Consider the following 27,240-nt stretch of genomic DNA (forward strand, 5'->3'; position numbering starts at 1 on the left):
TCCTTTACCTATATATTGGTTTTCTGAGCAGTAACTTTTATGAAAACACTTCGAGTAATGTTTTATTGGTATTTTTATTAGTTTTAACCATATTTGGTCATTTCCATAATGGCAGAGTTGTGACGTCATATTTTGATTAATAAAAATGATGATAAAAAATATAAGTGTTTATTAATATCCTCTAAAAATTTAAAGTTATTCCTAATTCTAGAACGAAAGATATGAGAATTTCAGTTCAGGCGATTTTGTCGTTAAAACGGACTTTTTTATACCCTGTTTTTTGTGCCATTTTATTTCCCCTTTTTCTGCAGAATCTTGCAATGCAATTGTTCAAAAAATGCCATCAATTGCACATACCAAAATGTCCATAACTTTGGTTCTACTCAACGTACAGAGGTCATTGACCTCTCGTTGGATTTGTCTTAGTCTGTAGAACAATCTTAATTTGCTTTAGTGCTTAATTTGGGATTCAACAAAAATGCCCTGAAGTGCCTAATTCAAAAGTTAAATACATACAGACTATCAAGCCTGCACACTAATCTTTTCGATTGTCTCATACCCCGGAGTCTTGTGCTCCGGAGTGTAACAAAAACGTGACGAGATGCATTGCATGCATCTGCTTCTAATTCTGATAATTTGCGATATATATAGCGCACATATAGCGCACACCTAGATTTCGGTAACGCAAAACACGTTTCCTTTGATCAGTTGCGTCTTATGTGAAGCTACCGAGATTGTACAAATTTTTGATGTTGTTTGACATTGTTCCTGAATCCCTGTTTTAACTCACATATATTTAATCGACCTTGCTTCGACAGGCGAATTCCCATGGATTTCATACGGGTCAAATACCACACTATAAATTATTAATGTTTGTATTCTGTCTGTGAAATCAAAAACGTCGTGCTACAGAAACACAAAATGTGATATTATATAAACGGGGAACCCTGCGGAGTTATTCACAAGCTGCCGACTAGTTTATTTAATAAATGCCGACGTCGCTTAATCTGATTGTGAAGGTGGTAATCACACACAAAATACCAGTCCTTTAGCTATTATGGGGTAAAAAAACCTAACGGGAGAGATTCCTTACATTTTTTGGCAATTTAAAAATAAAGGCCAATCAGGATTGGATTTTTATATAAATGACGAATCATAAACTAAAGCTCGTTAGATTCCTTTGCAACATACTTTTACGTTCACCCAATCGTTTAGAAAGGAAAGTTTCTTATTTTTTTGCTTTTATGTTTTGCCATTCGATACCTCTAAAGAACACTATTTGTGTTCTGCCAAGATGGCATGTTTTTTTAAAACTGCTCGTCATTTTTTCTGTTTGCTTACATTTTTACCGAAAAGACAAACTACAACTGCCAATCTAGCGATCTAGCTACCTAGCTATTACCTACCTGACCAACCTATTGTTTTTGTTGTTTGTTACTTATTAAGCATAAATGTCCCTTGTTTGTTCATGACATGATAATGTCTATATTATACAATCAAAAGGTATAGTTTCAACTTACACGGTCAAATATAAAAATTCGTTAGTTTTTGTGAAAAACTTTGTTCTATGAACACATGCTGTACGTACAAAACAAATAAAAAAAATCCGTTAAAAAAATACGTACCAAAATATTACAACACGTACAAAAATTCCTTCAACAAAAATATAAATCACTAACATACTTTAAGGGGTTGAAAAAACAGGGTGAGCAAATCATGGAAATTATTCAAAATAGAAAGGAATGACATTTCATCAACTTTTATCCAGGAAAAAGAAACTGATAAAAACTAAAGAAAAGAAACTAAATCCCAGATTTCAAGAGCATCTTCCGAAGGACAGTGCTTACTGTCCTGCGGAAGATGCTCTTGAAATCTTTAAAATCCAAAATTATTGCAACAAACAGAGGTATTCATGCAAAGGTGTATCAACAACCTCATTCAGTTCAATCAAACCGTTTTTTTTTTTTTTTGTGAAATTTTAAACTGAAATTGCAAAATTTCAACTTAAATATCAAAATATAAAGTTTTTAGTTTTCGCGGAAAACATTTTCTCTTTGGAGAAACATGCTGGGGGTACAATAAAAAATGAAAAATCCATTTAAAAAATACTTACCAAATTATTACAACAAACCGTACAGAAATTGCTTCAACAAAAAAGACAAATTAAATAATAATAAATCATTTTGCGCCATGTGTATAAAACTCAATGTCAAAAATATTAAATAACTATAAAATAAAAAAATATACATACAATACAGACGATGGTTTTTTAAATCTTATATATTCATATATATTCATAGGCTGAAATAAATCAGATGTCATCGGGTAGGTTGGTGTTATCTCAAAGTTCAACGAAAAAGTTTATTCTTTCTAGCTGAAATTAAGTCGAAAGCAACTCAGTTCCACCTCTTCCTTTCATGTAGAAAAACATGGAAAGAAATAAAACGAACAAGTGTCACAGGAAAGATTTTTCTACGACACTGAAAAGTTTTATTTTCTGAAATTTAAAACTAAGAGGGTTATCTGAAAAAACAGCCTGCTTAAAAAGTATTTTGGGGTTGCTAGATCGAATTCCCGCTGTATTGCTTCATTAAACACACAGTGTACTTTACAATAAACAGGTAATGCATCAAAAATTCAAAAAGATTTATAAATTATCTAAAATTCGTTAAAATCTAGTTACATCTACTAAAAACAGGAAACAATTTAAAATTTTACTACTATTAACTTAATCGTTGCTGGAATAAGCATTGTAACAAAAGTTTTTAAACATTCGCAGGTAAAATAAGTCTACCGCACCAGCTTCTTGAATATGCCGTGTTCAGAAATATCGTGATTATTGGTGAACAGGCGAGGGAGGAAAAATATATATTTATAATGCAGATTTAAGTTTTCATTCGTTTTCAACCTATTTTAAACATCCAAATCCTTCTTGAGATTTTTCTTTAAAGCAATCTTTAAAATTGCCTGGGATTGTCAATGTATATTTGAATATTCAAACAGTAAAAAATTCAAAATTAATAGGAAAACATAATTTGTCTCAATCATAGTATAAGCACTGTCCAACGGAAGATGCTCTTAAAATCTTTTCAACCCCAAATTAATGCGGTGAACAGAGGTATTCATGCAGAGGTATATCAACCACTTCATTTAGTTCGATTAAACCGCTTCTCATGACATGCACAAATGTAGAAATTTTTGTGTCTGGTCGACCATGACAAAGATAATCGTTGATTAACGCTTCTAAACTGTCAACTCCGTAATGAGATTTCTCCTTGTACAGGAGTTTAAAGATTCTATCAAGTTTTTCTTTTTTATTTGAGTTGCACTTTCTAACTAAGTCATCGCTCATTGCCATAATTATGGCCAATGGCAAGATTGTCAATAGACCTACGTAAAAATTTAAAAATTACATTATCAAGTGTGTTTTTAGCTACCACTAGGACAGTGGTAGCTAAAACTTTTATTGGTAACTCTATTAATAAGGGTTTAAATTAAAAGCTTTCATTTCTGTTACAGAAGTCGTGCAAGAGTAAGATTAATTCAACTAGAAAACCAATCAAGGTATCAATCCTATTTTCATGCTGAGCTCCCCGCAGAAAAGATAAAGTCACACTTGATCTTTAGCAATACTTATCCCAAGATTAACCAAACAAAGGAAAAAAAAATAGCAACAAAAGCTACCTTCAAATTTCTTTTTACACCCTGTCACGGTACAGAAGGCAGGTGTATCTTTGTTGAGAGTTTTAATCAACAATGTGCCTTCGTTTGTGCTATTACCAATTTGGTAAGCAGAACTGACGTTGTTGGTAATATCTAAAGAAAATAAGAAGTCTCTTAAAAACATACAGGCAAGATTTGAGATACCAACACATTAACGAATCAGTAAGGTTATAGTTTGTAAATTCCGCAAAGAATACCTATACTCGAATTGTTATGTGGATTGGAAATTGCACTTGGAACTGATGAACGAGGAGAACTGGAAGGTTCATTTTGTTGAGGTGGATTAACTTGGCTTTCAGAATCCTTACTTTCACTTGGACCGCGTCCTGAAGATAAATTATTGGAAGTGTCAATAGCGTTTTTATTGAAATTGTGAAATTAAAAAATATGAAATAGTAACATGGAATAGCTGTAGTTTTGCTTTATACTTATGTTAAAAGTGAAGTTGATCATGGATTTTCAGGACAATTACAAACGAGACGGAAATACGTTAATGCGAAAAAAAAATTATTCAACTGAAAAAGCACTCATACTCTTTATATCGTCAGGACTTTCTCCTGCAACAATACCGTTAACATCTGAAGATCGGTCCAAAATTAAAGGAAGCAATTGAAATTCATTTACTGAAGTTGTTATTACAACTACTTCCATGTCTTCAGAAAATCTCACCTGGTGTACTGCTTAACAGTTCCACTCTTTCCTCGTCACCCGTTGGCCCATTTTCACCTGAAAATAAAAATAAAATATTTGATCATTGTATTGCAAATCTTAAATATCTGATGAGTATTTAGTTTAAAAGCACTTACCTGTCTCATCAATTGTACTTGATGGAGGAAGGTCAACTCGTAATTCGTCTTAAAGAAAAATTAACTTGAGCTAAGCATCAGTTACATTGAAATATTTTAAAGGCATTTACATGATATATGGTAACAGACAGTGCTATCTCTTATGACTTCTTTCTGGTCAGGTGAAACATTGATGGCTGATACAGTTATAACGTGAACAGTTCATGCACAATCTTACCACTATCGATGACGTCTTCACTTCGGTCGTGACGGCTAACAATATTTTCATTTGGTTCACCTGCATTGGAACGACCTAAAATAGTGCAATATGACAGAATAAGACTCACTCAAATGTGCATAAATAAATTTATCTGTACTGACATTTGTAAGATTTACCTCCGTGATTAGTTTGACGACTACAACTTCCACAAATAGATGGTGGTCCTATGAATAATAAGAAATACCAGGATTTTATACAGAAACAAAACAAGGATCACCCTAACAAGTCAACTGCTTTTATTTTATATTTGAGTTAAAGCTGGTTCTAACAGTTATTTCTTAAAAAATTAAATAGTTTCTTGCATGTCATATATAAAATTTGCTTTTCGTATTTAAAAAAGAAGCCTTTCGTAGAAATATAGACATCATCAGGCATTACAACTTGAAAACATACGCAAATATGTATATACAAAACCTAAAAATATCATCTAATTTGTAAGAAAAGTGCATTTAAAAAATTACTTATTTGGTTGACATCTGATTGCATATTCACAGTAAACGGTTGTCTAATTAGACATGTAGATGGTTTCCTGCAATGGCTAGACTTATTTCCGTAACACTCTTATAAAATAAAAGGAGACGTAGTTACTTAATTTCACACAGATTTAGTCGATGACATGTACTATAAGAAAAAGTAATGATTGGATTCATTATATGATGCACTTAATAGTTATCTCCCAAATATTAAAATGTCTGTCAAGAAGAACCCAGCAAAAATTTTTGACACACGCATTTTTAAGGTTCATATGGAGGCAGGCTGGCTCGGTTGACCGGGCTGTCTCGGTTGACTGGGACCTCGCTGCTATTAAGAAACAGATAAAAAATAAAAATGCGTTCATATGATAACCTAGCCAGCCCGCCTTGCCGAGATATCGGTCAGGCGGGATCTCGCTGTTCTTAAGAAACACATAGAAAAATATAAATGTGTTCTTATGACAGGCAGGCCAGCCCGCCTAGGCGAGATGAAATTAAAAATAGATTTAAAAAAAAATTTCATCAATTACTTAAAGTTTGAAAGATATTTTTTTGTCTTCATTGTTTATGAAACTTTTGTGAAATGTAAACAACTTTTCCATCCCGGCTGGTCGAGATGTAAAAAACTTCATATGAACACGAGATGAAAATCTCCCCGGCTAGCCGAGCCAACCCGCCTCCATGTGAACAGCCCTTAGAAAATGCGATACATATAAACCATTGGTACATCAAAAAGAAAATACATTAGCTACCCATTAGAAGACTGAAGTTCCCATAAGATATGAAAGAAATGCGGAAACTTTCACACAGCACACAAAGTCTCTAGCAACTTTAAAAAATAGGAAGCAAATTATAAACAAGAGAGTTTTTGGAAAACAAAATTCCAATTTTGCACTGTGAACTTTAGTGTTTATAGTAGATAGTGCACTTGGTCCCCTGATTGGCAGACTACATCTCGAAATTTGACCACAGGTACAAGAAACTGTTGAAACAAATATGAAATTACCTTCGGAAATATTATCTTTCAAACTTTAAAAAAATGCTAACAGGTGTCAGCTGAAAGTTTACTGGTTATTATGAATTATATTAGACTTTATAATGAGCAAGAGCAAGCATCTTTAAAGAAATTTCGAGGGGATCAAGTCAAAGCTGATAAAAAGAAACAGTCATTGAGTTAGGTGCTGCATACACTGTAAAAAAAGAAAAGCTGCTGAATTTGTTATAAAAATGCTAAAAGAGGAAAATCAACTGGTTGTTACTTTCCGCAAAAAAGCAGGGGAAAAAACAACTACAAGGAGAAGGAATAGCAATGAAAATATCAATAAATCAAAAAAATGTAAAATTTTCATAAAAAGATTTTCCTTTGCAAGCGAGTTGTTAGCACTGGCTAGTTGATTCCTTTGTCTCATATTCAGTTCTATTTAGTTTTATTTAAGCAAAGGGTCAGAAAATATTCAACCTGTACTACGAACCCACATTAAACAGAAACGTTTCAACATGATCTTAAGGTCTATTACAAAAGAGAGGACCATGTGGAATGACTTGGACTAGAGTGATTTTCAAGATGGAAAATTTAATCACAAAGAAATAAAAAAATCTTTGTTTACTATAGTAACCCGTTTACATGGAAAATAATTGCAGAGTGCTGCAGGCCTTTCCTGAAGCAAAAGATCCTTGAGCTAAAGTCTACTTTAAATAAACAATTAGATTCATATAAACTCTTTTTCATCATGAAATAACTTAAAAGTAACAACACTCTTACTCTCCATGTTATAAGATTTGTTTTTGTACATGTTCACGCTTTTAAATTTTAAGAGCTAATAACAATCTTCAAATCATGTCCAAAATCATCTCAACGATTTCTCTTACTTAAGCAAATGTTTCTTTTAAATACAATAACTATTAACATACTTACTTTCCACATTTAATAGTTGTGCCCCTTCATTTGCCCCAGGTACAAACCTGACTACTGGCCATAAAACTAAATAAAAATAATCAACTAATTGATAAATTCTGGACAATGGACACAAAAAGACAATTGATGTATTACATGCATATTTATAATTTTATTTTTTAAAAATGTTACATTTTAGCAGAACTTTTTCCACACACAAAAATACTCTCTCAAGGCTTACACCACTGCAACAGTGGAGACTCTTCTTTTTACATGGGAAATAAATCCAGAAAGAAAAAGAGGTCAACAAAATAAAGGAGCTGGTACTAGTAAAGCTATTATTGTAAAATTACTATTGTAATATTTTCATTACTCTTGTACTGGCACTATTGTAAAATGTTTTGTTTTTTTAATTGTTTCTGTCAACAAAAATATTAGGGGCTTGCTGCTAGTTTAGTAACACCATTATCACTTTTTTGGGAAATGCCTTTTATTTTAGCAAATTCGAATTTATGTCATTTTAGATGACAAAGTGTAAAAATAGAAAATATCGTAAATGCAGAGACAGACAGACGACGGCTATTTATAATACAGATTACCTTTGACTGTTTTTAATTAGTAATTAGATTTTAGAAAATACCTACAATATCAACTATTATTATTACCTCTTTTTTTTATAAGATATCCAATAGTAATTATCACTGCGATAATTATTAAAGAACCGAGAATAACAGCTACAACTATAATAGTTGTCAAATCGACATTTGACTCAGTTTTCTGGTTGCTTGATGGATTGTATGGAATCTAAAAAAAGTACTTGATTAAATATTGTCGCCTTAAATACAGCACATTTTTGGATTCTTCCTTAACAGTCTTAAAAAATTCTACTCTGTTACAACTTAAAAAAAAGTCAAAATATACCAGTGTTTTCAGTGTTGTGTCAATTTCTGTGGGAACAGGTAGTATAGTTGTAGAGCTACTTTTTTCAAAAGTTGTCTCTTGTGTTACTTTTTTCGTTGGTACTTTTTTCGTTGGTACTTTTTTCGTGGGGACTTTTGTAGTTGTTTCTCTGGCTGGAGATTTATTTGGTTTTTTTGTTGCCTGAAAAATAGTATCAGCATTTAAAATCACAAAATGTTATTCAGAGAAATAATTGTTATAGTACTATTCCTAACAAAAAATTTTCCATGAGCTGTTGCTATTTTTAGATTTTACTGAAAGTTCCATTTACAAGGAAGATTCCAAAAATACTTTTATGATCATAATACCAAAATTTCTAACCGTAAATTGTGAATCTGTTTATAAATTGAATCTATTTTTTTGTCACATCAGGAATAAAAAACAAGAATTGAGAGTCACACCTGTGTACGAGGCGACTGTGATGTAAGAGGAACACACAAACCAATGGATTTTGTACAGATTCTTCTTTCTGAAGTACCACAATTTGGGCATTTTTTGCACCAAAATGAGTTACTTGGTTCATCATTAAAATACCCACTAGGACAATCACCACACGTATCATTTAAGGGATATACATAAGTTTTGTTTACATCACATTGAACAGGTTGCTGCCCAACTGGACATAGTGCACAATCCATGCATGTCTTTTTTCCCTGTTCATCAACAACTTCACGTTCTCCGTAATTACAATTGCCTGCCATCTAAAAAGGCAAACATAAAATAGTTCATTAAGGACACAAACAGAAGAAAAAATAATACTTCTTTTGATGATCATCTGAATCTGTTGATATTTCTCTAATTTATTATTTTGCAGTATATTAAAATGCCTCTAGTGGTAGAGTGATGAGGCCCTTCTTCCACTTTCTAGCAACAGCTAATTTTAAATACCTGATTTCAGAACTTTCATATCATTTTTACAGTTTTATCGCACTTAGCCACACCGAGTTTTAACCCCCCGTTTCCTGTAGTAAAGCCTTCAAAACATGCTAGAATGCAGAGGCTGTGTCAAGGAATTTACAGTTTTTCTCGAGATGTGTTTGCTGCTGATGTGTCAACATTGCAAGGCTTTCAGGTTTTGTTTCATAGCAAATCATATGAAGTTTTAAGACATGCCAAATCCATTGAAATTTGGAAATTTACCATTTCTAACACTATATGGAGTTTAGGATTTAATACTTTGCTCCTGAGAGTAAAGGGTTCAAACTCCAACATTCAAAATATTGCGTAGCTTGAAATAATTATAATATAAAGGCATAACTATATATATCCTCTGCAATGCCAAGGGGAGGGTGTAACTATTGTGTACATCAGTCAAAAACTTAGAAGTAAATTCCTGATTTCCCTGATAAATCCTAATAAATTTTCCTGACATATCATCAATACTACTATTTAATATTCAACCAATTGTTAACCAAATGTATTTTCTGAATCGATAACACTACATAGTGCGAATAAAAAGATTTACTACAATTATCTCTGACTTTAATTTTTTGATTTCCCTGACTTTCTTCAAAAATTGCCTTTCCAATCCCTTGTTTTTTTTAAAATAGTCAATTGTAGTAATCCCTGATAATTTCGTGATTGCCCTAATTTCCAGGTGGATGCTGATCTACATCGTACCATGCTCTACCAAAAAGTGTAGCCATATTAACTTTAACGAAACAATTTTTTTGCTTCCTGTTTAACAAAGTTTTGGAATTGACACAAACTTATGTGATTTTAATTATTTTTGCTATGTTTTCATACCACCATTGTATCAACCATTTGAGGGAAGCTTTAACAATTGACTTAAAGATAAATATTTTTTGTAAAAACACCTTTTTGAGGTATATGTCCAGGTAAAGCAAGAATGTTTAGAATTTTTCCAGTTACAGCTATTCTGTTAGACACAAATAATAACTTTCAGTACTGCAAATTCGTTAAACTTTATTTATGCAGAAGTGTTATTACAAACAATAAAGACAATGTGTGGCCTCAAAGTCTCAGCGTTTTTAGAAAACCTTTTGTAAGTGTGCGGTAAAAAGCACACTTTAAGTGTTTTAGGTGTGGTTATCAGTGTGCTGCATTCATGTAAAACATGGTATTCTGCATCCGTCACAGAGGTCATGTAGCAAAAAATCAAGGGTCCCTTTTTATTAGTGGCGTTTAGCTATAGCATTGCATTGCATTGCAATACCTTTGAGGCTAAATAACTATATAGAATGGTTAAAAAAATTAACATCTTCTCCTGTATGGGCTAAGGGCCACCTTTGATCAAAATTGTTCAAATGTAAATACCATAAAACAGTTCGAAATGTTCAATTTTTCAATATATACCTACACTCGTAAAGTAATACTAAAATTGTGAAAAAGTTAAAAAACCTACCAAAACATGTGGCACGAAAAATAAAAGGATGACCCGACACATCATCATTAATCATCTTGTTTCTATTAAAAAAAACACTTTTGATAGCAACATGCATAACAAATTTAACTATAATAAAGTACACACACAAAGACGAATTAGTCAAAATGGTGTTGCAAAATGGAAATTGCCATGTAAATGAAAACGGCCATGTTAACAAAAAAGATTTTTTATAAAAAATGATGCATTGTGATATAGAAATGAATTGCAAATCAAATGCCATATACACTGTCATAGAATGCTTTTCTCATACAAAAAAGGGCAGTTACATTTGCAAAGCCCACAAAAAAATAAAGATTGAATGAATTTCTTTATTTTATAAGCTTTTCTTTGAGTAGAATAAATAGATTTTGTGTCTGAATTTTTTAATTAATTTAATTTAATTGATAAATTTTATTTTTATTTAAACGTTCCTAAAATTGTGATTTTTTTAGTCTTTAATTTTAATATCCTCATGAAAGCAGTTCAACTCTACCTCAGAATTCCCTTCAACTACTAATTTCGGACTCCGACGGAATATCATAATTTCCCACTATCAATTCAGTGAGCCTCCTTAAATTTTTCTGCTTTTCATCTTGTATTTTTAAATGTTACTTCCAAACCTCCAACCCTCCTTTTGGGATTGGTGGAGATTGGTACTTTTAATTGTGTAACATCCACTCCTAAGTATTTTTTTCATTTAGAGTAATATCATACAGTTAGATTTGTGATAAATATTAGTGTTCTGTTTTGATTCCATTATAAAATTTTGTTGAAGCATTAAATTTGTCCAAAATTTTGTCAGAAAATTTAATTCCCAAAATGATCCAAACTTTTTAGAAGTTAATGTTTTCGAAGTTAATATATAATTGCATTTAAATTGTGATGATATATATTTTTAAGTAAAGGCAACCACAGCCAGAAAATATATTTTTGGGATCAGTCAGTTGTCAAAATAAAAATAAAAATTGGGTTGGCACACCAGTTCGTGAGTGTGCAATAACTTGATTTTTTTAAAAAAAATATTTAGGACTTAAACAAAAACTTGAATTCAATAGCAAACAGGATTTATGATCTAGAAATGGCATTAATATTTAAAAAAAGCGAAAGAATAATGATTTTAGAACCACAAACAATTTTTATTGTGTTCCTTATTATAATTATTGCTACACCATTGCCTATTGTTTCCTATGTCATTTCCTCCCAGTTTTGATATGGTTTTCCTCGTTTCCATGCGTTTTCTCACTTGTTTCCATGCTATTTCTCATGCCATTACACCAAGTGTTACCTATAGTTCGAGATTACTTATTTAGTAGCAAAGGAAGTGTAAAGTTTTATTTCTAACAAATTATAACACCAAAGTTCGGAAATAGCATAAAGTTTAAACCTTGTGAAATTGGACTATTACACGCAAAAAATAAAATTGCTTTAAATTAGAAATAAAATTTTAAAAAATATTTGAGTGCCACCAGCAGATTAATCGATGTGACCATATCGACATGATACAACAAAAATTTTAAAAACAGCGGCTAACATCCTCATCCGTTATTATAATTCTAGTTAATATTGCAAAATGCTGTATATTGCGTAAAAAACTATTCTTGTTAATTGGGAACTAAACACAAAATTTTTTTTTCGATACATCGATACATCAAAAATAGGTCGTATATTCCGTAAATTAAAGAAGTGTACCTTAATTTATGTCTCTTTTGCCTAAAAACAGCAATTTCTTTAACAGCAATATGCCTTTTTTTTCAACAGGCTGCTTAAAAAACTAGAAACTGTTTATAGTAACAAAAATGACATTGCAAAGTACGGTATTAGACAAACTGTAGCAAGAAATATGAATCCCGGAGAAGACATTGACAAGTTTGATGAAACCTTCCCAAAACGATTTGTTTTACTTTTACTTGCTAAACACAAACCAAAATAATAACAATTAAAAATTGTTTGTTAAAGGCGCGTATCGAAAAAAATTAACATATCCATTTTTTATATTTATTTCAAAGTTCAGACAGAGTTATGACTTTCCTGAAAATTTGAGGATATAAAACCTACCAGAAATGGAAATAATGGTATTTCAATATCTTGAGGGGTTTTTATTAGGGTTTTTTTCCAGCCACCATATTTAATGGTCTTGTTGATCTCTTATTCTCGTCTAATAAGCAGGCCGTGGTTCTTGTGAAACCGTAGGTAAAGAAACAGCCTTATCTTTAAATGAGCACTGAGATGGAGTTCAATAAAATCGCCATTATGGTTGGCTTGGTTCACGCTTTTCTTTTTGGCTTGTTTTTCTTTGTAAAACATAGGATCAAAAAGTGGAAAGAAATTTTGGTTCTGTTTAAAAAAGAGGCTGAGCGTAAAAACATCTGTATCACTTTCTCCACTTAGATTTAATTTTCTGCTATTCTATTCGCCATTGTTTTTGGAGACCAGACAAAACAAAACAGAAAGAAGAAATCACAGCATTGCCTCGTGGCCATTAATTATGATAATTAATGCTTATTACGCTCTTTCTTTTTGTATTAGCTTGACAAGGATTACTGCATATTATAGGCAAAAAACCCAACGGGGGAGAATGCTCATTGTGATAGTTGAAGATAGTTGAAGCACTATGGAGATAATTAAATTTAGAGCATGAAAGGGAAATTCTGAATATTTAGGTATTCTAATTGTGTAGATTTTATACTATCTGCATAAAGAAACGACTAACTGTTTGAACAAAGAAAAAAAATCAAAAAGTAAGACAGCTAGCGAGGCGAAGCTGTCTTCAGAAACAACAACAAGAAGTGGTCAGTGTTGCAAAAAAGTCTGATTTCAGTAAGTTAAAACGTTTAAATAATAAAGAATAACACAGAAACTTCGATTGATTTATCTGATTTATCATGTTCGGAACTTTGTTGATACATTTGTAAAAGCATTATGATGGAAATACAGCTACGGATACTCTCCCTCCTTCATTATTTTTTCTGTAATGGAATGAATCCAGCAACCATGTGATCGATTTTGCCGTGCAATTATTATTGCATGATTCCTGCAATGAAATGCAATGGCGGTTCTGTAGGCGAAGAGAAATTGGGGTGAGTTTGTTATTTCCATGAAACATTTGAACATGTTCTGGTTGTCAGTTTTCAATAAAATTTTCTGGGTAATGTTTTCTCATGTATATCTTGCAATTTTTACAATAAAATAGGCACCTCAAAAAAAGTCGACTACAGGGTGATTACGCGCTTTTAAGTGATAGCACATATTTGCCAGAGTTTTCCTCGGTGCTGTTACAATACTAACTTTATAAAGGTAAATTTATGAATGCATTAATAAGACAAAATGTGAAAAGAAAATGCTTTTTTTTAACAAAGAAAGAAAACAAGAACCAGCAACAATAAAAAAGTATTTCTCAAATGATCAAGAAGTCTTTATAAAAAATATTTGGCATTTTTAAACATTTTTGATGCATTGTCACTTCTCAGTTGATAGCAAGTTTATATTTGCAAGAAGCTCATTCAGTAACACAAAAAGCACTGCAGACCGCTTGTCACCCGTCATTTTATTTTAAAGAATAAATGAACAATCAAACTTTAAAACATTCAACTGTTCGATGAAAGAACATCCAACATGAAGTTTTTTTATCTAAAATTTCATCCAACATGGGAGAATCAGGTTGGATGAAATGTTGAACTGGTAGGAATCAGTTATTTGTCATATTAGGGGTGACATAAAAGGGACAAAAAAGATACGAGTTAGTGTTAACTATGTTTTAATGAATTATATGCCAAAAAAGTAGATAGTTTTGACCTTTTTAAAAAAGACTTTCCAGATCAAATTGAGCACTTATTGCGATGATACCTATAGTGAGCAGCTTTTCAAAACTTTTAGTGCACAACTTTTGCACACTTGACTAATAAAGTACATTTCATCAAAATTATCAACAATTACAAAAATTTGTAGCTCAAAAAAATCAGTTGCTACATAAAACTTCTGCACTTCGCAACATCACAAACCAGGTTTGTCCCAGTCTTTTTTACTACTAGAATTTGTTTTCTTATTGTAGAAGTAACAATATATATATGTTTAGTTCCCCCTAAGATACTCTGTGTGTTTTTATCATACTTATAAAAAACACATGCTTGCCGTAACAACCTCCTTTTGTAATGCTTTCTTTTTAATATAAAGACTGTACGTTGATTGCTTCGCATGATTTAGTTTTGGTTTGGACCTTGACATGTATTACGGCTCAAGGATATTTTCAAATAAATAAAAAGAAGAAAAAAAGATTTATCCAAACATAATTAAAAGCTGAAAATAAAAGAAAAATTATTCTCTTTATCTTATATATTAATGCCCTTGCGTGAGTAAAATTGAGAGTCCATGACACGCAAATCACGGGTGACTTTCTGATGATGTTTCCGTACGCTAAAATTTACTAAAAAATTAAGAAAGCCGCCAAATACGAAAATAGGGGGTCCAATTGTCATTTACGCTACAGTGCCTTTCTTGGTCGTAACGGTTAAAATAATTTAATTTTACCCCCGGCTGACGATGTGCGCGCCGTATCTCATGGAAACAAGTTTTTTATCCACTGAGGGTCCAATTGTCATTTACGCTACAGTGCCTTCTTGGTCGTAACGGTTAAAATAATTTAATTTTACCCCCGGCTGACGATGTGCGCGCCGTATCTCATGGAAACAAGTTTTTTATCCACTGAAAAACAACCTGAAGCGAAGAAGGTTTTCTATATTTCAAGTTAATCCTGAAAGAAGTCACTTCAAACAAGTTAGCTTAAAGCTTATATGTTTTTCTATATACTTTACATTTTTGTGTTCTGGGACCAAAGTTGTATCACATTCGAATATGACTGTAATTCGAACCTAAAACGTAAAAAAAAACTGTTGTTGTCGAACGAATTTAATAATGTTGTTAGACAAAGAAAAACATACGATAATATAACATCACAAAAAGAATTGATTGGAAATGCATCAGACAATTGCAGCTATACATTTTCAATTTGCTCTCTTTGGGATGAAGCAAATTTAGTAATCGAAGTAAAAAACTGATTGGACTTTTATTCAGCCTAGTTAGCTTGTGACTTACTGAGAAAGCGAAAGAAACAGGTGTGTGATCTAAATTATTTGATAGAGAGTTGAATTTGGGTGGACAACAAATTTCAGCCGTTTCTTTCATACCTAAACTTTTCCTTAAATATTAAGTTTATTGTTGTCTCTTGAGCGAGAAAATATTTTCTTTAAGCATTTATTTTTTAAGAAGATACTTTGAAAAATCGGTCAGAAATTTAGAATTCCCTAAGAATTTGTCTAAGCTTGATAGTTTGTTTTAAATATGAACATTTGTATGACGCACAAAATTGACTAGAAGTTTACTTTTTTTATTGATATCAAACAAACTGAACTTTTTTGTGTCCAAGCAATGGGCCGTTACATGTAGTAAAAATTGCCATTAGCTAGCTATAGTAACTTACAGCATGCTTATTTTTATTAAGACATTATATATTTTCAGGCCATATTCATGTTAAGAACATATTGAGAATAATGAGAATAACATTTGCCAAAAAAGTTAAGAACACTGAGGCTGAAACTACAACACACTATTCTTATAAATACAGCGTGTATATCCTAGAGAAGAATTTACATAAACTGTTTTCCATTGTTACTGTTTTTACCACTATAGACTGTGATTCAGTGTTGATTTCGTTATAAAAAACCTAAACTTAAATCAATTTTTACATCTGTTACGTTACGATCGTTTAAAATATATTTGATTCTTAAATTCAAACACGCTGCATTGTTATCTTCTTTGATTTTACGCGTGATTTTCTTGATTATAAGTTTGGGTCTGTTAAAGCAAACTGTTCTTTATACCAAATGATTCAAGTTTTTATATTTCTATTTGTTTTCAACTATTAATTTCTTTTATTTTGACTATAACTTTGGAAGGTTTGCCATTTGCAATAGACTGAATAGCTGATTTTGTACGACCTAACAAAAAATGTTGGTTTTTTTTTTAATGCCGGGTATCCTTTTTATCCCTGGTGTATTTCTGGAATGGCAAAGCAAGTATATAGTTTTAGCATATTTCGCTTTTTACGTAACGGTTGTTAGACGCCTTTGTTTTTTTTTGGACATTTTCCATCTTTATTTCATAATTTTTTATATTATTATTTTTGTTTCACACGCTTATATTTTTATACGTTTTGTTTCAGTGGTTATAAACATAGAATAATGTAGATTGTGAGCAACCTCAATCCCAAGGCTTTTTCCCTTTTTGCCATCCCGTTATAAAAGAGACAAAGAGCCTGTGGTCAAGGTTGAAATGGGAGTTTTGAAAATTCAAATTATTGTGTTGTATGTTTTTGTTTGGTATCCCTTACATCAGTTTAGTGAGAGATTCAGTGGACTCTTTCACGGGAGATACGCATGTTTTTTTTTATTTTTAAAAAGATAAATTCACATTTAATTGCTAAAGCTACAAGTAGATAGAAACTGAGTTTCATAGCATTAGCAACAACAACTAAAAGAAGATAGGTTACTATTACCCAGGGTAACAAGTTAATGCTTGATTTTAATTATTTCCTAGTGACACAATGTTTGGAGTTCACTGCTCATAGAACTTCCTCTGTGAACGTCCCCCACCTCCTAAAAGAGCTGTAGTTTTGTGTGTTGCACAAACTAATGGAAGTATTTGAACATTATTAATTTTCTAACAATATTTACACAAGCAATTTAATGCTTGGGCAACAAACATTTACGTAAGCACAATGATGACTCTTGGCAAGTTCTGAATCAACAAAGAATGATGGGAGGAAGGAAGGAAAAACGCATGCCTATGGCCTCTAGGGCGTGCCATTTGCCACATTCGCAACGAAAGCTAATGGCAAGGCCTGAATCACAGTTCTTCATCAAGCACAATCGCTACATAAGTAAAATAAATTTAATAATTCATTTGAAGTCTATTGCTCATAAAAACATTTAAAATGATTGAAGTCTTTGCTAATAGTGTCATTTCTTTACAATGGACCTAATAAATAACACAAGAACATCCTTTTCAAAAAAGATAACAATAAAAAAATTCATGAGTAAAAAAACTTAAAACTATAAAACACATTTCAACACAATACAAAAAAAAATTTGGCCTTACCTTTTTACACATGCAAAATTTTCTTTAACTAAAGTTAACAGGAGTAAAAATTAACTTAGATCGATTATATAAAAGTAAGAAGTAAGAATAAAAACACAAACATGTTTTAGGGAAAGTCCAATTGTTGTTTGACAAAACAAACAAAAGGCATTGTCAGTGGGGAAATTTGAAATGCAAAATATTTTTTCCCTGATATTAAGTAGATTTTGATGTTTCAGAAGTTACATTATACAATAAAAAATTTAATAGGGTAATTATATACTGATTTTAATTGGTTTGTCTATAATTTGTGTGGTAGGATCAACTTATATTAAAAGTCTAATTAAACAACAAAGGCTGGATTATTACTACACAAATAAGTTATTTACACCTAAAATACATAGTTGTTGGTCAATATTGTTATTCTCTAAAATAAATGTTTATATAAATGTCTGGAATAAGGTTACTACCATTTGTGAGCTGTTTTTTTTTTCATCAACACTTTCGTAATAAACAAAAGCAAAGAATTTAAGTGTGGCATAATTATAGCAAAAAAAGTTTAAAGTCTTCTGATGCAAGCGGAAAACTCTAATAACAAGTGCCAGGTCGGAGGTTCATAAAAAACAATATTTTGGACGAGTTTGCGCGAGTTGTTCCGAATATCTAACAGACTATGGCCCTACGGCTTGAACACCCACCCGGGAATGGAATAAAACACTTTCTTTTCTTTTTCTTTTTTTTCTTAAGAGATAAGATAAAGTTACAACAAAGACTTAACACTTTTACACTTTTTGCAATACCAATTTTGGTTGGATTTCTTAAAAACGCTGTTTGGTATGTTTTCACACATTTCGTGAAACCATTTTTCGCACTTGTCACACTGCGCCATCCTTTCATTTCCAAAAATACCACGACACACGCAATAAAGTTCCAAAACCAAACATTTAAGTTTGCAACGCAATATTCGTTTTGATGATTTTGGAAAGGGTGACATTGATTGCACGTTAATGCACTCCAAAAAGTGCTTTCTCAGGAGTGCATCGTCGTATGTTACCTCTTCCGGATTTTCTCCAAATGCCAGCGAGGTTGCACAAGCGATGGCAAATAAGCCGCAGTCAACACCATTCCGTTGCTGTTGCATTGGAAGGATGTTAACATACAGCTGAGAATCGTGGTGGAAACAGAAGTCAGTAATTTGTTTCAAAGAATGGTTATTCACTGTGCCATTATTTAAACTGTCGTATAACAGGACATTTTCGTTGTTTGATTTCTGCTTGTCCATGTTAGTAGTACAAATCCAGTGAAGCTGACCAGTATGCAAAATTTGGATAAATCTTTGGTCAGGCTTCACTGATTTAAATTCGCCAGTAGGTCCAACCACTGTGTCCTGAAGTCCACCAATTTCGGGAAACTGTTTTTGAAGCAAACGCTGCGCAGTTTCGATCGATTCATCGGTTAGCATATGGTTGTTGATAATTTTGTCCATTTCACGCGAAGTCAACAATTGTTTTTTACTCGGTAACTGGCCCGAGACAACGTCTGTTTTTCCTGTTTTCTCGGGTGAGATCAAATTAATGACAGGTGGAGATTGAGGCGGAGTTACAGTATTACAAATCTATTACATTGTCGATAAACTCCTCTACAATAATCGCGTCCTGTTTCGGCTTGTTTGCTGGCAAATTGATGATATTGCTTACATCAGCTTCTGCTTTTTTAAAATTATCCTTTCCGACACCTACACGTCCAACGTAGCGTTCTTTTTTGCGAGGTAATGGAATTTTATCAAACTTTCGCCCAGAATTTGGCTTGACCACTCTCACTTCCAGACCATAATCCTGGGGAGCTTCATCTTTCATCCCTAGCACGAGATCTTTCAGAGAAATCTCTAAGTCTTCCAGTGCATCAAAATCATTAACTAAGAATGTCAACGATCTTATTTGTGACAATAACTCGCGACATGAGGCTGCTTTGCTTTTCTTAGGGTACACGCGCTTTTCAATTGTCACGTCGTGTGGGAAAAAATCTTCTGTTTGTTGGTGAAGGAAGCATTTTATCACAAAACAACTCATTTTGAACATATATCTTTATGTGTCTTTCCATCTCTTTTACTTGCCTTACTCCTTGACCAACGAGTGCGTGAATTTTCGTTGTTATTCTTGAATCGACTTGTTGACTGATACCACCGCGCTAAAACGATTTCAAGTTTAATATTATTGCAATAGCGTCCTTGGTGTATTTTATACGTTACACTATATTATATTGACAATACCTCTCCTTGCAAATGGTCTGCGTGACAATCTAATATTTTTATCCAAATTTTTCTGTTGGTCTTCACTTGGGATTTATTAGCTGCCCAGTCATTTTTCAACTTTTTGGCGCAGTTTTTCTTCTTCCATTCAGTTAACTTGTCTATCTAAATAAACAATAAAATAATATTAGAACGGTGTTATCCTATAGCATTTACGGGTAATTTTGAATGGAAAAATATTATTTCACCTTGTAATCTGGAAAGGAAATAATATCTCGAAGGATAATTTTCGCTGGACAATCCATTTTTTTGGATACTTGTGCTAAGAAGCGCGAGGCTCCGATTGAATGATCATTCTTATTCTATAAATAAGAATAGTGTACTTGTTAATTCGATTTCTGTCATCGTGATACCAACAGAGAGAATTTTTTTAAATAAATATTCTGGAAATAAATATTTTACAAATTGTGTGTCCAAGAAACAAGTTATAAAAGCTGACCTGTAACTTATTTTCTTTTCTTTTTTTCTTGTGAGAAGCATTCCTATCAGTACCATGGGCGCAATCAAGGCTTTTTGTTCCAACAACTATAAACGGTACCCCTTCGAACATTATTTGAGAGATGGCAGATTTTTTGTCTTCAAACAAAATACACTTTCCTTTTAATTCAATTTCTAAAAATTTATTTGGATAACTTATTTCCACACTTAAATTAAAATTTAATTTAAATCACATTTTATGTAGCTATATTCTATTAAATATTTAGTCAAAACTTACTGTCTTCACCGAAAGCTACATCCTTAAAGTAGTTAGAATACGATGTTCCGGTTTCTATTTCATGTTGCTGAATTATTTCTTTAGCTTCTCGTAAGGAGTCTACACATTCTGTCCAACTTTCTAAAGAAGTAAAGTTTCATTGCTTAGGAGAAATGTCTTACGACGGTATAACATACACGTTTTTGTAAAGACAATGAAATGATGTTAAAACTTCATTAATTTGTGACCAAATCGTAGCTATTGCAAACAAGTAAAAATTGTTAGTAAAATAATACGTTTTCTTTGCACTTTTTCTACAATCTCTGGGGGTTTTTCCACTTCCATATCAGATTTACTTTCATGTTTTTGCTCCACTATTCTTTCTATAAAACAAAAGGATTGTTATTTTAAGCATTATTTTAACAAAAGGATTATTGCAATTAAAACATCATGAATAATTAATTTATTTTATAGATTTACCAAGTTTCCTTTTTCGAGATTGCGCATGATTTTTTTGTATTTTTAAAATTTCATCTCTATAATAAATAAATAAAATGCGCACTATAACTACTGTAGAAGAAATTTAATAATGTATAAATACAAAAATAAAAAATATATTTCTTTACATCGCATCAGATTTAAAGAACGAATCATCTTCTTCGTCACTTGAAAATAGTCCTTTTCCATCATATTCTACAACACGAGTATATCAAAATTGATTTTTTTTCACGATAAACAGAAATAAAAATGAAATAAAAAAACAGTGAATTCACCTATTTTAAAATCGCTTGAATCAATCTTTGCTTGGTCTTTTTCCATGATAATAGATCATAGATTAAAAATTATAACGCAAGTAATTTTGAAGAAACCAATGCGTTCGAGAAAACCAAGAGAAACCGAACCTCGTGCGCAGTTTTTTCGCGCGTCTCATGAATCATCGAGACAAGAATGGCCTCCGTATGTCAGCTACTCGAATTTCTAAAGTTAGTCGCCGAGCAAAATAGGACCTCCGACCTGGCACTTGTTATTAGAGTTTTCCGATGCAAGCAGCCAGCGATACCCCACAGTAAAAAAAACATACTTTAACCAAGAGATAAAAATTCAAAATTGACATCATGGTGTAAGACAATACATACCAAGATTTAAAAAAAGTAGTCAATATACAGAGCGTCATTGAATCAACAACACTAGAAATTAAAAAAAAGGTTGCGAAGCATTTCGCAAGTTGCAAGCAAAATTAAACTATCCAATACTTTATCCCTAGCACTTCTTGTTTCTTTGGCGCTAACATCTTCCGAAATACATCAAAATTGAATATCATATAGAAGAACCCTGGGGACGAGGTAGGAAAATAAACGCTCTGCGGAACAATTCGTTGCTCAAAAACAGTTTTTTTTGCGAATAGACTGCGCGAGTATTTGATGTGCGTGGGATATTCTTTTCAAAATGTGCGAGAAAATTAGATTACGCGAAACTAACAAAAACGAATAACACGTGTTAAAATTTTGTACCGCCTTTTCCCACAGATTGGTAAAAGTAAAGAGCGCAATACAAAATTACACTTTTAGCAGTATTCCGAAAGATATGTCATACATCGAGTTGTACAACCCGCAGAAGTTGGTCCTAACGTAACGATTTCGTAAATGACCTCACAACAAAACAGTATTTTTTTCACGTAAAAATACCGGCAGTAGAAGCCACAGAATCTGCTGGAACGAATTTCGAAAACTCACGGGAAACAATTAAAACAAAAACAAACAAATCAAAACAGTTTTTTAACTTTATCAAGATTTATTAAATAGCTTCAAATTTGGGCAGAAAAACAATAACGGATTCGCCTTCTTTTCACCACACGCATTAGAAGATTACATCACTCACTCCCATTGTACACAATCTAAAAGAAAAAGAAAACATTTTCATATAGTGAAGCTTCCAGTGCCTTTAAGGGATGGCCAAGTCAATGGAATTGAAAGCACTGTTTTTCATCTTATAAATAATTAAGGCTAATTCGGAAAAGTATAAAAGAAAAAAACTAAACAATTTGGCAACTTTACTAATTTTATACGCAAAGTTCCAACCATACCAACAGTTTCCAAATCTGACAAAATCATTTTAGAAGTGTTTATTTTTTCAGAATTTGATTGATGTAAGGCCAAGGGAAATTAAATAAGTTTATTGTCCTAGACCCATTAAAAAACATATGCTTCTCATCATTCAGTTTTTTTTCAACCAACAATTATGTAATCACCCAGAGGAAATTATAATGTCTCTTGTGTGTGTTTTAGAAGCTGAGTACACAAATACACAAATATTACAAGTGCTGAACTTTGGCAATCATATTTTGCAATCAGACCCTTTTAAAAACTATGCTGAACCATGTCAATTATTAAATTCAGCACTAATAGAAAAGCACCTTGGATAGGATTCTTTGTTGGGCGAATAAAATGACTGACAAATGGTTTATCGTGAATGAAATAGTAATTTTTACACAAATAATTTAAAAAATAATGAACTTTGTTATGTGGGTTGTTCTCAAACACACGTGGGCGGTGGACAAAAAACTGTGATGTAATTTCTCTTGGTCTATTATTCCTGTGAATATTCTAAAATAAGAGGGTGTCAATAAGCTGCAAACAGCCACATATATAAGGGCAAGTTCGGGCAACTTTTCCAATTAAATTAGTGATTGTCTTCCAAAACCGCCCGCACTTTCCCGAACTTGCCTGGAGCATTTTCAAAATTCAATTCCTTGTAACATACCTTGTGGACGATAGTTGGAAAAAGATGCTTTAAGAGAAAGAAGTTAATAAAAATTAAAAGTTATTTATCAAGTAAATTTTATCAAAAACCATCAAAAACAGTTCTTTTAAGAACTTTACTACCACATAGTTTACTTTATGGTCTATGCAGGTTTTTTCGGGTGAATACTTCAATTTTTTTGCAAAACGCTAAACTTGCCCAAAAACGCCTGCACGTTATACGGCGTATGCAGCTTATCAGCACCCTTGTTCTAAAATTACAAGCAGTTTCGAAGATGCCCACGCCGTTTAGAGGACGTGGTGCGGCTTGGGCATCCTTGAAGTTCTGTTTAATGACAGTTTTAATGTTTTAATGTCGTTTTAAACCTTGTTCTCAGGGAGGGTGTACGGAAAACTAATTCCTATTGACAATTACATTGCTGTTGGTTTGATAGCAAAAGTGGATATTTTTTTAATTACTGTAACAGGTTACTTATATAATAAATAAAAAATGATAAAAAACGGTTGGTCAGCTCACTCTAGCGCCCAGGTTTTGTCTGCGCCCTAGCTACAGGTTTTCCTATATCTGGCTATCAGTTAGGTAGTAATACAGCTTCTCCATATGTATTCTACAAATTACTTTCAATTCTTTTATACAAAACTGAGCTCTAGCTAGCTAGCTACCTTTCGTGTGATTAAGCCTTACCTTGATTTGGATAAAACCAATTAAAATTGATAATATTGTATTCTTACATCTTCTTAGAAACAATAAAATAAAACACAGCTCGGCGCGTTATAATTGTACAAATTACTTCAATTTTTCTTTAGGAAAGGGTACCTTACACAGGAGCTTTCCAATCCAACTAAAATCTCCAGAAAAAGCACAGCAACAAAAAAGCTTAAAATACACAAGTAAAGTCGATTAGAAACAGGACTAGCAATACATTTTTTTAAAAGAAGAAAACCGTTTTAATACTATTATATTTCATTAAAATACAACTATAATAGTATTAGAAGCAAAATTGCAAAGTAATTAATTAATTATTTATACCATAATTAGCTATAATACAAAGAAATAAGGCATATTTTAGGTCTGTAAAATATACATGTCTAAAATGCCGACTACCGTTTCTTGTTCACGGCATATTCCTCTTTGTGTGTTCAAGTTCGGCGGACGTATAATCCGGACCAAAAGACGGGGGGGGGGGGGCAAAATCCGGGGGTGGGGGGGTACGAGCCGTACTTATTGCATTTTTAACTAAACTTATACTTTAACCCCTCGGTCCAAACTTATTTGTTTTATTAGAAAAAAAAATACCCTAGCTTTATGTGCAAAAATATCAGTCCTATTTCTTTACGCTGATTTTATATGATTTTTTTTCTATCGAAATTTTGAGAATCTCAATAATTCTCTTGGTATACCTCGCGTGTAGCAAACGTGCTCCACAATTTCGCTTCGCTCGCTTCGCTCGCAAAGCTCAATTGCTTCGCAAAAATACACACACACACACCATTATCATCTACATTAGCAACAACTTAGACATGCATAGGATAGCATTATCCTGTCTATAGTCTATACATGTCTATAGTTTTCTTATGCGTACAAATTATTTATCCACCTGTTTGTTTATTTACAAAAATAGTCAATGTTTATTCATCAATAAATTCTGTATACATGAACTTTTATAACACATTTAGCATTATTATTGACTATGCATAATTATATTTCTACTTTTTCTGTGTTAATTTATTCTCCCACAAGTATAAAGTGCTTTAGAATTTAAGTTACTTTTTCAAACCTAAAAATCCTCTGAGCAGGAGAGTGGGTTTGTGATCAAAATTAAAAATTTTATGAGGACATAAAACTAAAACAATAACTATCTATTTTTAAAAGTAATGTTTTTTAGTAAAAAGCAAAGAAAAAAATCCGAGAAGGAATTTATCTTGAAAACATTATGTTTGCAAATATTTATATGTCTAGAAACAGCAAACTTATATATTAAAAAAATGGCAACAATATACAACAACAAAATCAAGGAAACTATAAAGTCATAAAACCTCATACATTTTTGTTTGCAATACAAGTAGAAAATTAACCAACATTCAATCAACCAACATTCTTATTAGTAAATAATCTAAACGAAAAACAATGAAAACTCTGCCTGAAACTTTTTATGTTTTAAAAAGTTTTTGATTTTTTTTTATAACATTTAATATTGCCTTTAATTATTGCCCCCAAGTAACTCTTGAAAGCGTTTGCTATCACATTGCATGTTCTTCTTCACATGATTTTTTATATACAGTAGTGTGAAAAGGTTTGTTAACATCGTGTTCGTGTAATGAGCGTGGTGCACACGAACCACAATAAAATCGTGGTCTTTATGTATAACAAACATTTAAACATTCTATCGTGGCCACCATGCTAATATTATTATCTCCACAAAGGATCGTGTGTCCCACGATTATTTTCTTCAGCTCCACTATTTTTATAACCAGTATAATTTAATTTTTTTTCTTTTCAAAAAAGTCTTTTATCAAAGTTAATTTGTTTGTTTCAGGTTTTATCAAGTTAAAAAAGCATATTCGTAGTTTTTGCTTGGTGTATACTTTTTCGTCATGGACGCGATCGTATTTTTACGAAATGTCTTTTATCTAGAAAAGTTAAATTTGTCTGCGCCGATAGAAATGCTTTTTTAGATTGAATTTTGAAAGTTTATAAACGAAAAGCGGCGATAGAAATGTTTTTTAAGATCGCATTTTAAAAGTTTAAAAACGAATTGCAACGATAGAAATGTTTTTTTTAGATCGCATTTTAAAAGTTTATAAGCAAAAAGCAGCGATAGAAATGTTTTTTTAGATCGCATTTTAAAAGTTTATAAGCGAAATCGACGATAGAAATGTTTTTTTAGATTGCATTTTAAAAGTTCATGAACGACAAGCGGCGATAGAAATGTTTTTTTAAGATCGCATTTTAAAAGTTTATAGACGAAAAGCGGCGATAGAAATGTTTTTTTACATCGCATTTTGATTCACGAACGATTAAAATCTATTATGTAGCTAGATTTATGACAACGAATTAAACATGTTAATTTATTTTTTTGCCGTCGGTTTTTGATTTAATTGACAAACTAACGGTCTTTGTTGTTTTACAATAGAATTTATCTATCGTGGAAGCCACGATGTAATATTTAATTTTCGTTCGTGTAGTCCACAAAACATAATCGTGAGGTCCACGATTGTTAAAAAAATGCGCATCGTGGACTATCGTGGTTCGTGCGTAACATGAAATAAACACGAACCACGATGTTAACAAACCTTTTCACGGTACTGTATATAGCATGCTTTCCGTGGCCATGTTGGTAAAAATAAAGTAGTAAGAGGATGGTCCATTTAACCCTACTTGGAGGGCATTTTGAGTTCAGCCCTTAAAATCGTAATTGCCGACGTAAAATACGAAAATAGCATAGTTGCGTCGGCAAAAAAATTGCCTACAAAATTTTGTTGTGAAATTTTTAAAAAACAACATGGTATTGTTTGAGCTACTCCCACTCATTTCCACTGAAAAAAAATTATACTCGATTTATCACTAACTAAAATCAATCAAGCTACAGAAATATTGTGTATATCAAATGGAAGCTTCACACACGCTAGAAACACCTTTGTGGTCCCTCTTGAAAACAATTTATGGACTATATCTTCAAAGTAAGTGATTTTTGTCACAACATATAAATCTTAAATTCAGGGAAGGGCAAATGCCACGAGTTTGAAGCTTGGCTAAGGGATCGTCTCAAAATGTTTGTACGTTCTTTTCGTATAACTATACGAACGGTCAAAGTACTTCGTTTTGTGAAATGAATGTCATATGAACTGC

General features: G+C 32.2%; 2 protein-coding genes across 5 annotated transcripts; both read right to left on the minus strand.

The window, feature by feature from the left end:
• Nucleotides 1–1,545: 1,545 nt before the first annotated feature.
• LOC130622889 (uncharacterized) lies at nucleotides 1,546–25,491 on the minus strand. 4 transcript variants are annotated; one of them, XM_057438348.1, is made up of 14 exons: nucleotides 25,435–25,491; nucleotides 17,651–17,678; nucleotides 10,481–10,542; nucleotides 8,517–8,816; nucleotides 8,077–8,256; nucleotides 7,821–7,959; nucleotides 7,177–7,242; nucleotides 4,905–4,952; nucleotides 4,747–4,821; nucleotides 4,530–4,577; nucleotides 4,393–4,449; nucleotides 3,921–4,049; nucleotides 3,685–3,816; nucleotides 1,546–3,390 (listed from the first exon to the last, which is right to left on the minus strand). In XM_057438348.1, exons 3-14 carry the CDS (start codon nucleotides 10,526–10,528, stop codon nucleotides 3,101–3,103), a joined length of 1,512 nt encoding a protein of 503 aa, XP_057294331.1. In that variant the 5' UTR covers nucleotides 10,529–10,542; nucleotides 17,651–17,678; nucleotides 25,435–25,491; the 3' UTR covers nucleotides 1,546–3,100. The 4 variants fall into 4 exon arrangements, with proteins under 4 accessions (XP_057294331.1, XP_057294330.1, XP_057294332.1 ...); XM_057438347.1 differs by lacking the exon at nucleotides 25,435–25,491 and adding an exon at nucleotides 15,310–15,366 and having other exon boundaries at nucleotides 17,651–18,008; XM_057438349.1 differs by lacking the exon at nucleotides 17,651–17,678 and having other exon boundaries at nucleotides 25,435–25,490.
• Nucleotides 19,132–24,297, minus strand: LOC130622890 (calcium-responsive transcription factor-like). The gene is made up of 9 exons (XM_057438351.1): nucleotides 24,076–24,297; nucleotides 21,258–22,525; nucleotides 21,112–21,167; nucleotides 20,928–21,014; nucleotides 20,653–20,772; nucleotides 20,377–20,549; nucleotides 20,126–20,239; nucleotides 19,899–20,042; nucleotides 19,132–19,816 (listed from the first exon to the last, which is right to left on the minus strand). Exons 4-9 carry the CDS (start codon nucleotides 20,974–20,976, stop codon nucleotides 19,625–19,627), a joined length of 792 nt encoding a protein of 263 aa, XP_057294334.1. The 5' UTR covers nucleotides 20,977–21,014; nucleotides 21,112–21,167; nucleotides 21,258–22,525; nucleotides 24,076–24,297; the 3' UTR covers nucleotides 19,132–19,624.
• Nucleotides 25,492–27,240: the final 1,749 nt, after the last annotated feature.

The sequence above is a fragment of the Hydractinia symbiolongicarpus genome, chromosome 13, assembly GCF_029227915.1.
Source record: "Hydractinia symbiolongicarpus strain clone_291-10 chromosome 13, HSymV2.1, whole genome shotgun sequence".
Taxonomy (NCBI): Eukaryota; Metazoa; Cnidaria; class Hydrozoa; order Anthoathecata; family Hydractiniidae; genus Hydractinia; species Hydractinia symbiolongicarpus.

What these genes read in the sequence shown, in the direction of transcription:
- LOC130622889 (XM_057438348.1), bottom strand. Translation starts at nt 10,528, where the DNA reads ATGATGATGTGTCGGGTCATCCTTTTATTTTTCGTGCCACATGTTTTG. An exon ending in CACAGTCGCCTCGTACACAG is followed by an intron (nt 8,257 to 8,516) that starts GTGTGACTCTCA and finishes ACTATTTTTCAG; the next exon opens with GCAACAAAAAAACCAAATAA. An exon ending in TCGTCAAACTAATCACGGAG is followed by an intron (nt 4,822 to 4,904) that starts GTAAATCTTACA and finishes GCACTATTTTAG; the next exon opens with GTCGTTCCAATGCAGGTGAA.
- LOC130622890 (XM_057438351.1), bottom strand. Translation starts at nt 20,976, where the DNA reads ATGGAAGTGGAAAAACCCCCAGAGATTGTAGAAAAAGTGCAAAGAAAA. An exon ending in AGAAAAAGTGCAAAGAAAAC is followed by an intron (nt 20,773 to 20,927) that starts GTATTATTTTAC and finishes TTACTTCTTTAG; the next exon opens with AAAGTTGGACAGAATGTGTA. An exon ending in CAGACCATTTGCAAGGAGAG is followed by an intron (nt 19,817 to 19,898) that starts GTATTGTCAATA and finishes AAATCGTTTTAG; the next exon opens with CGCGGTGGTATCAGTCAACA.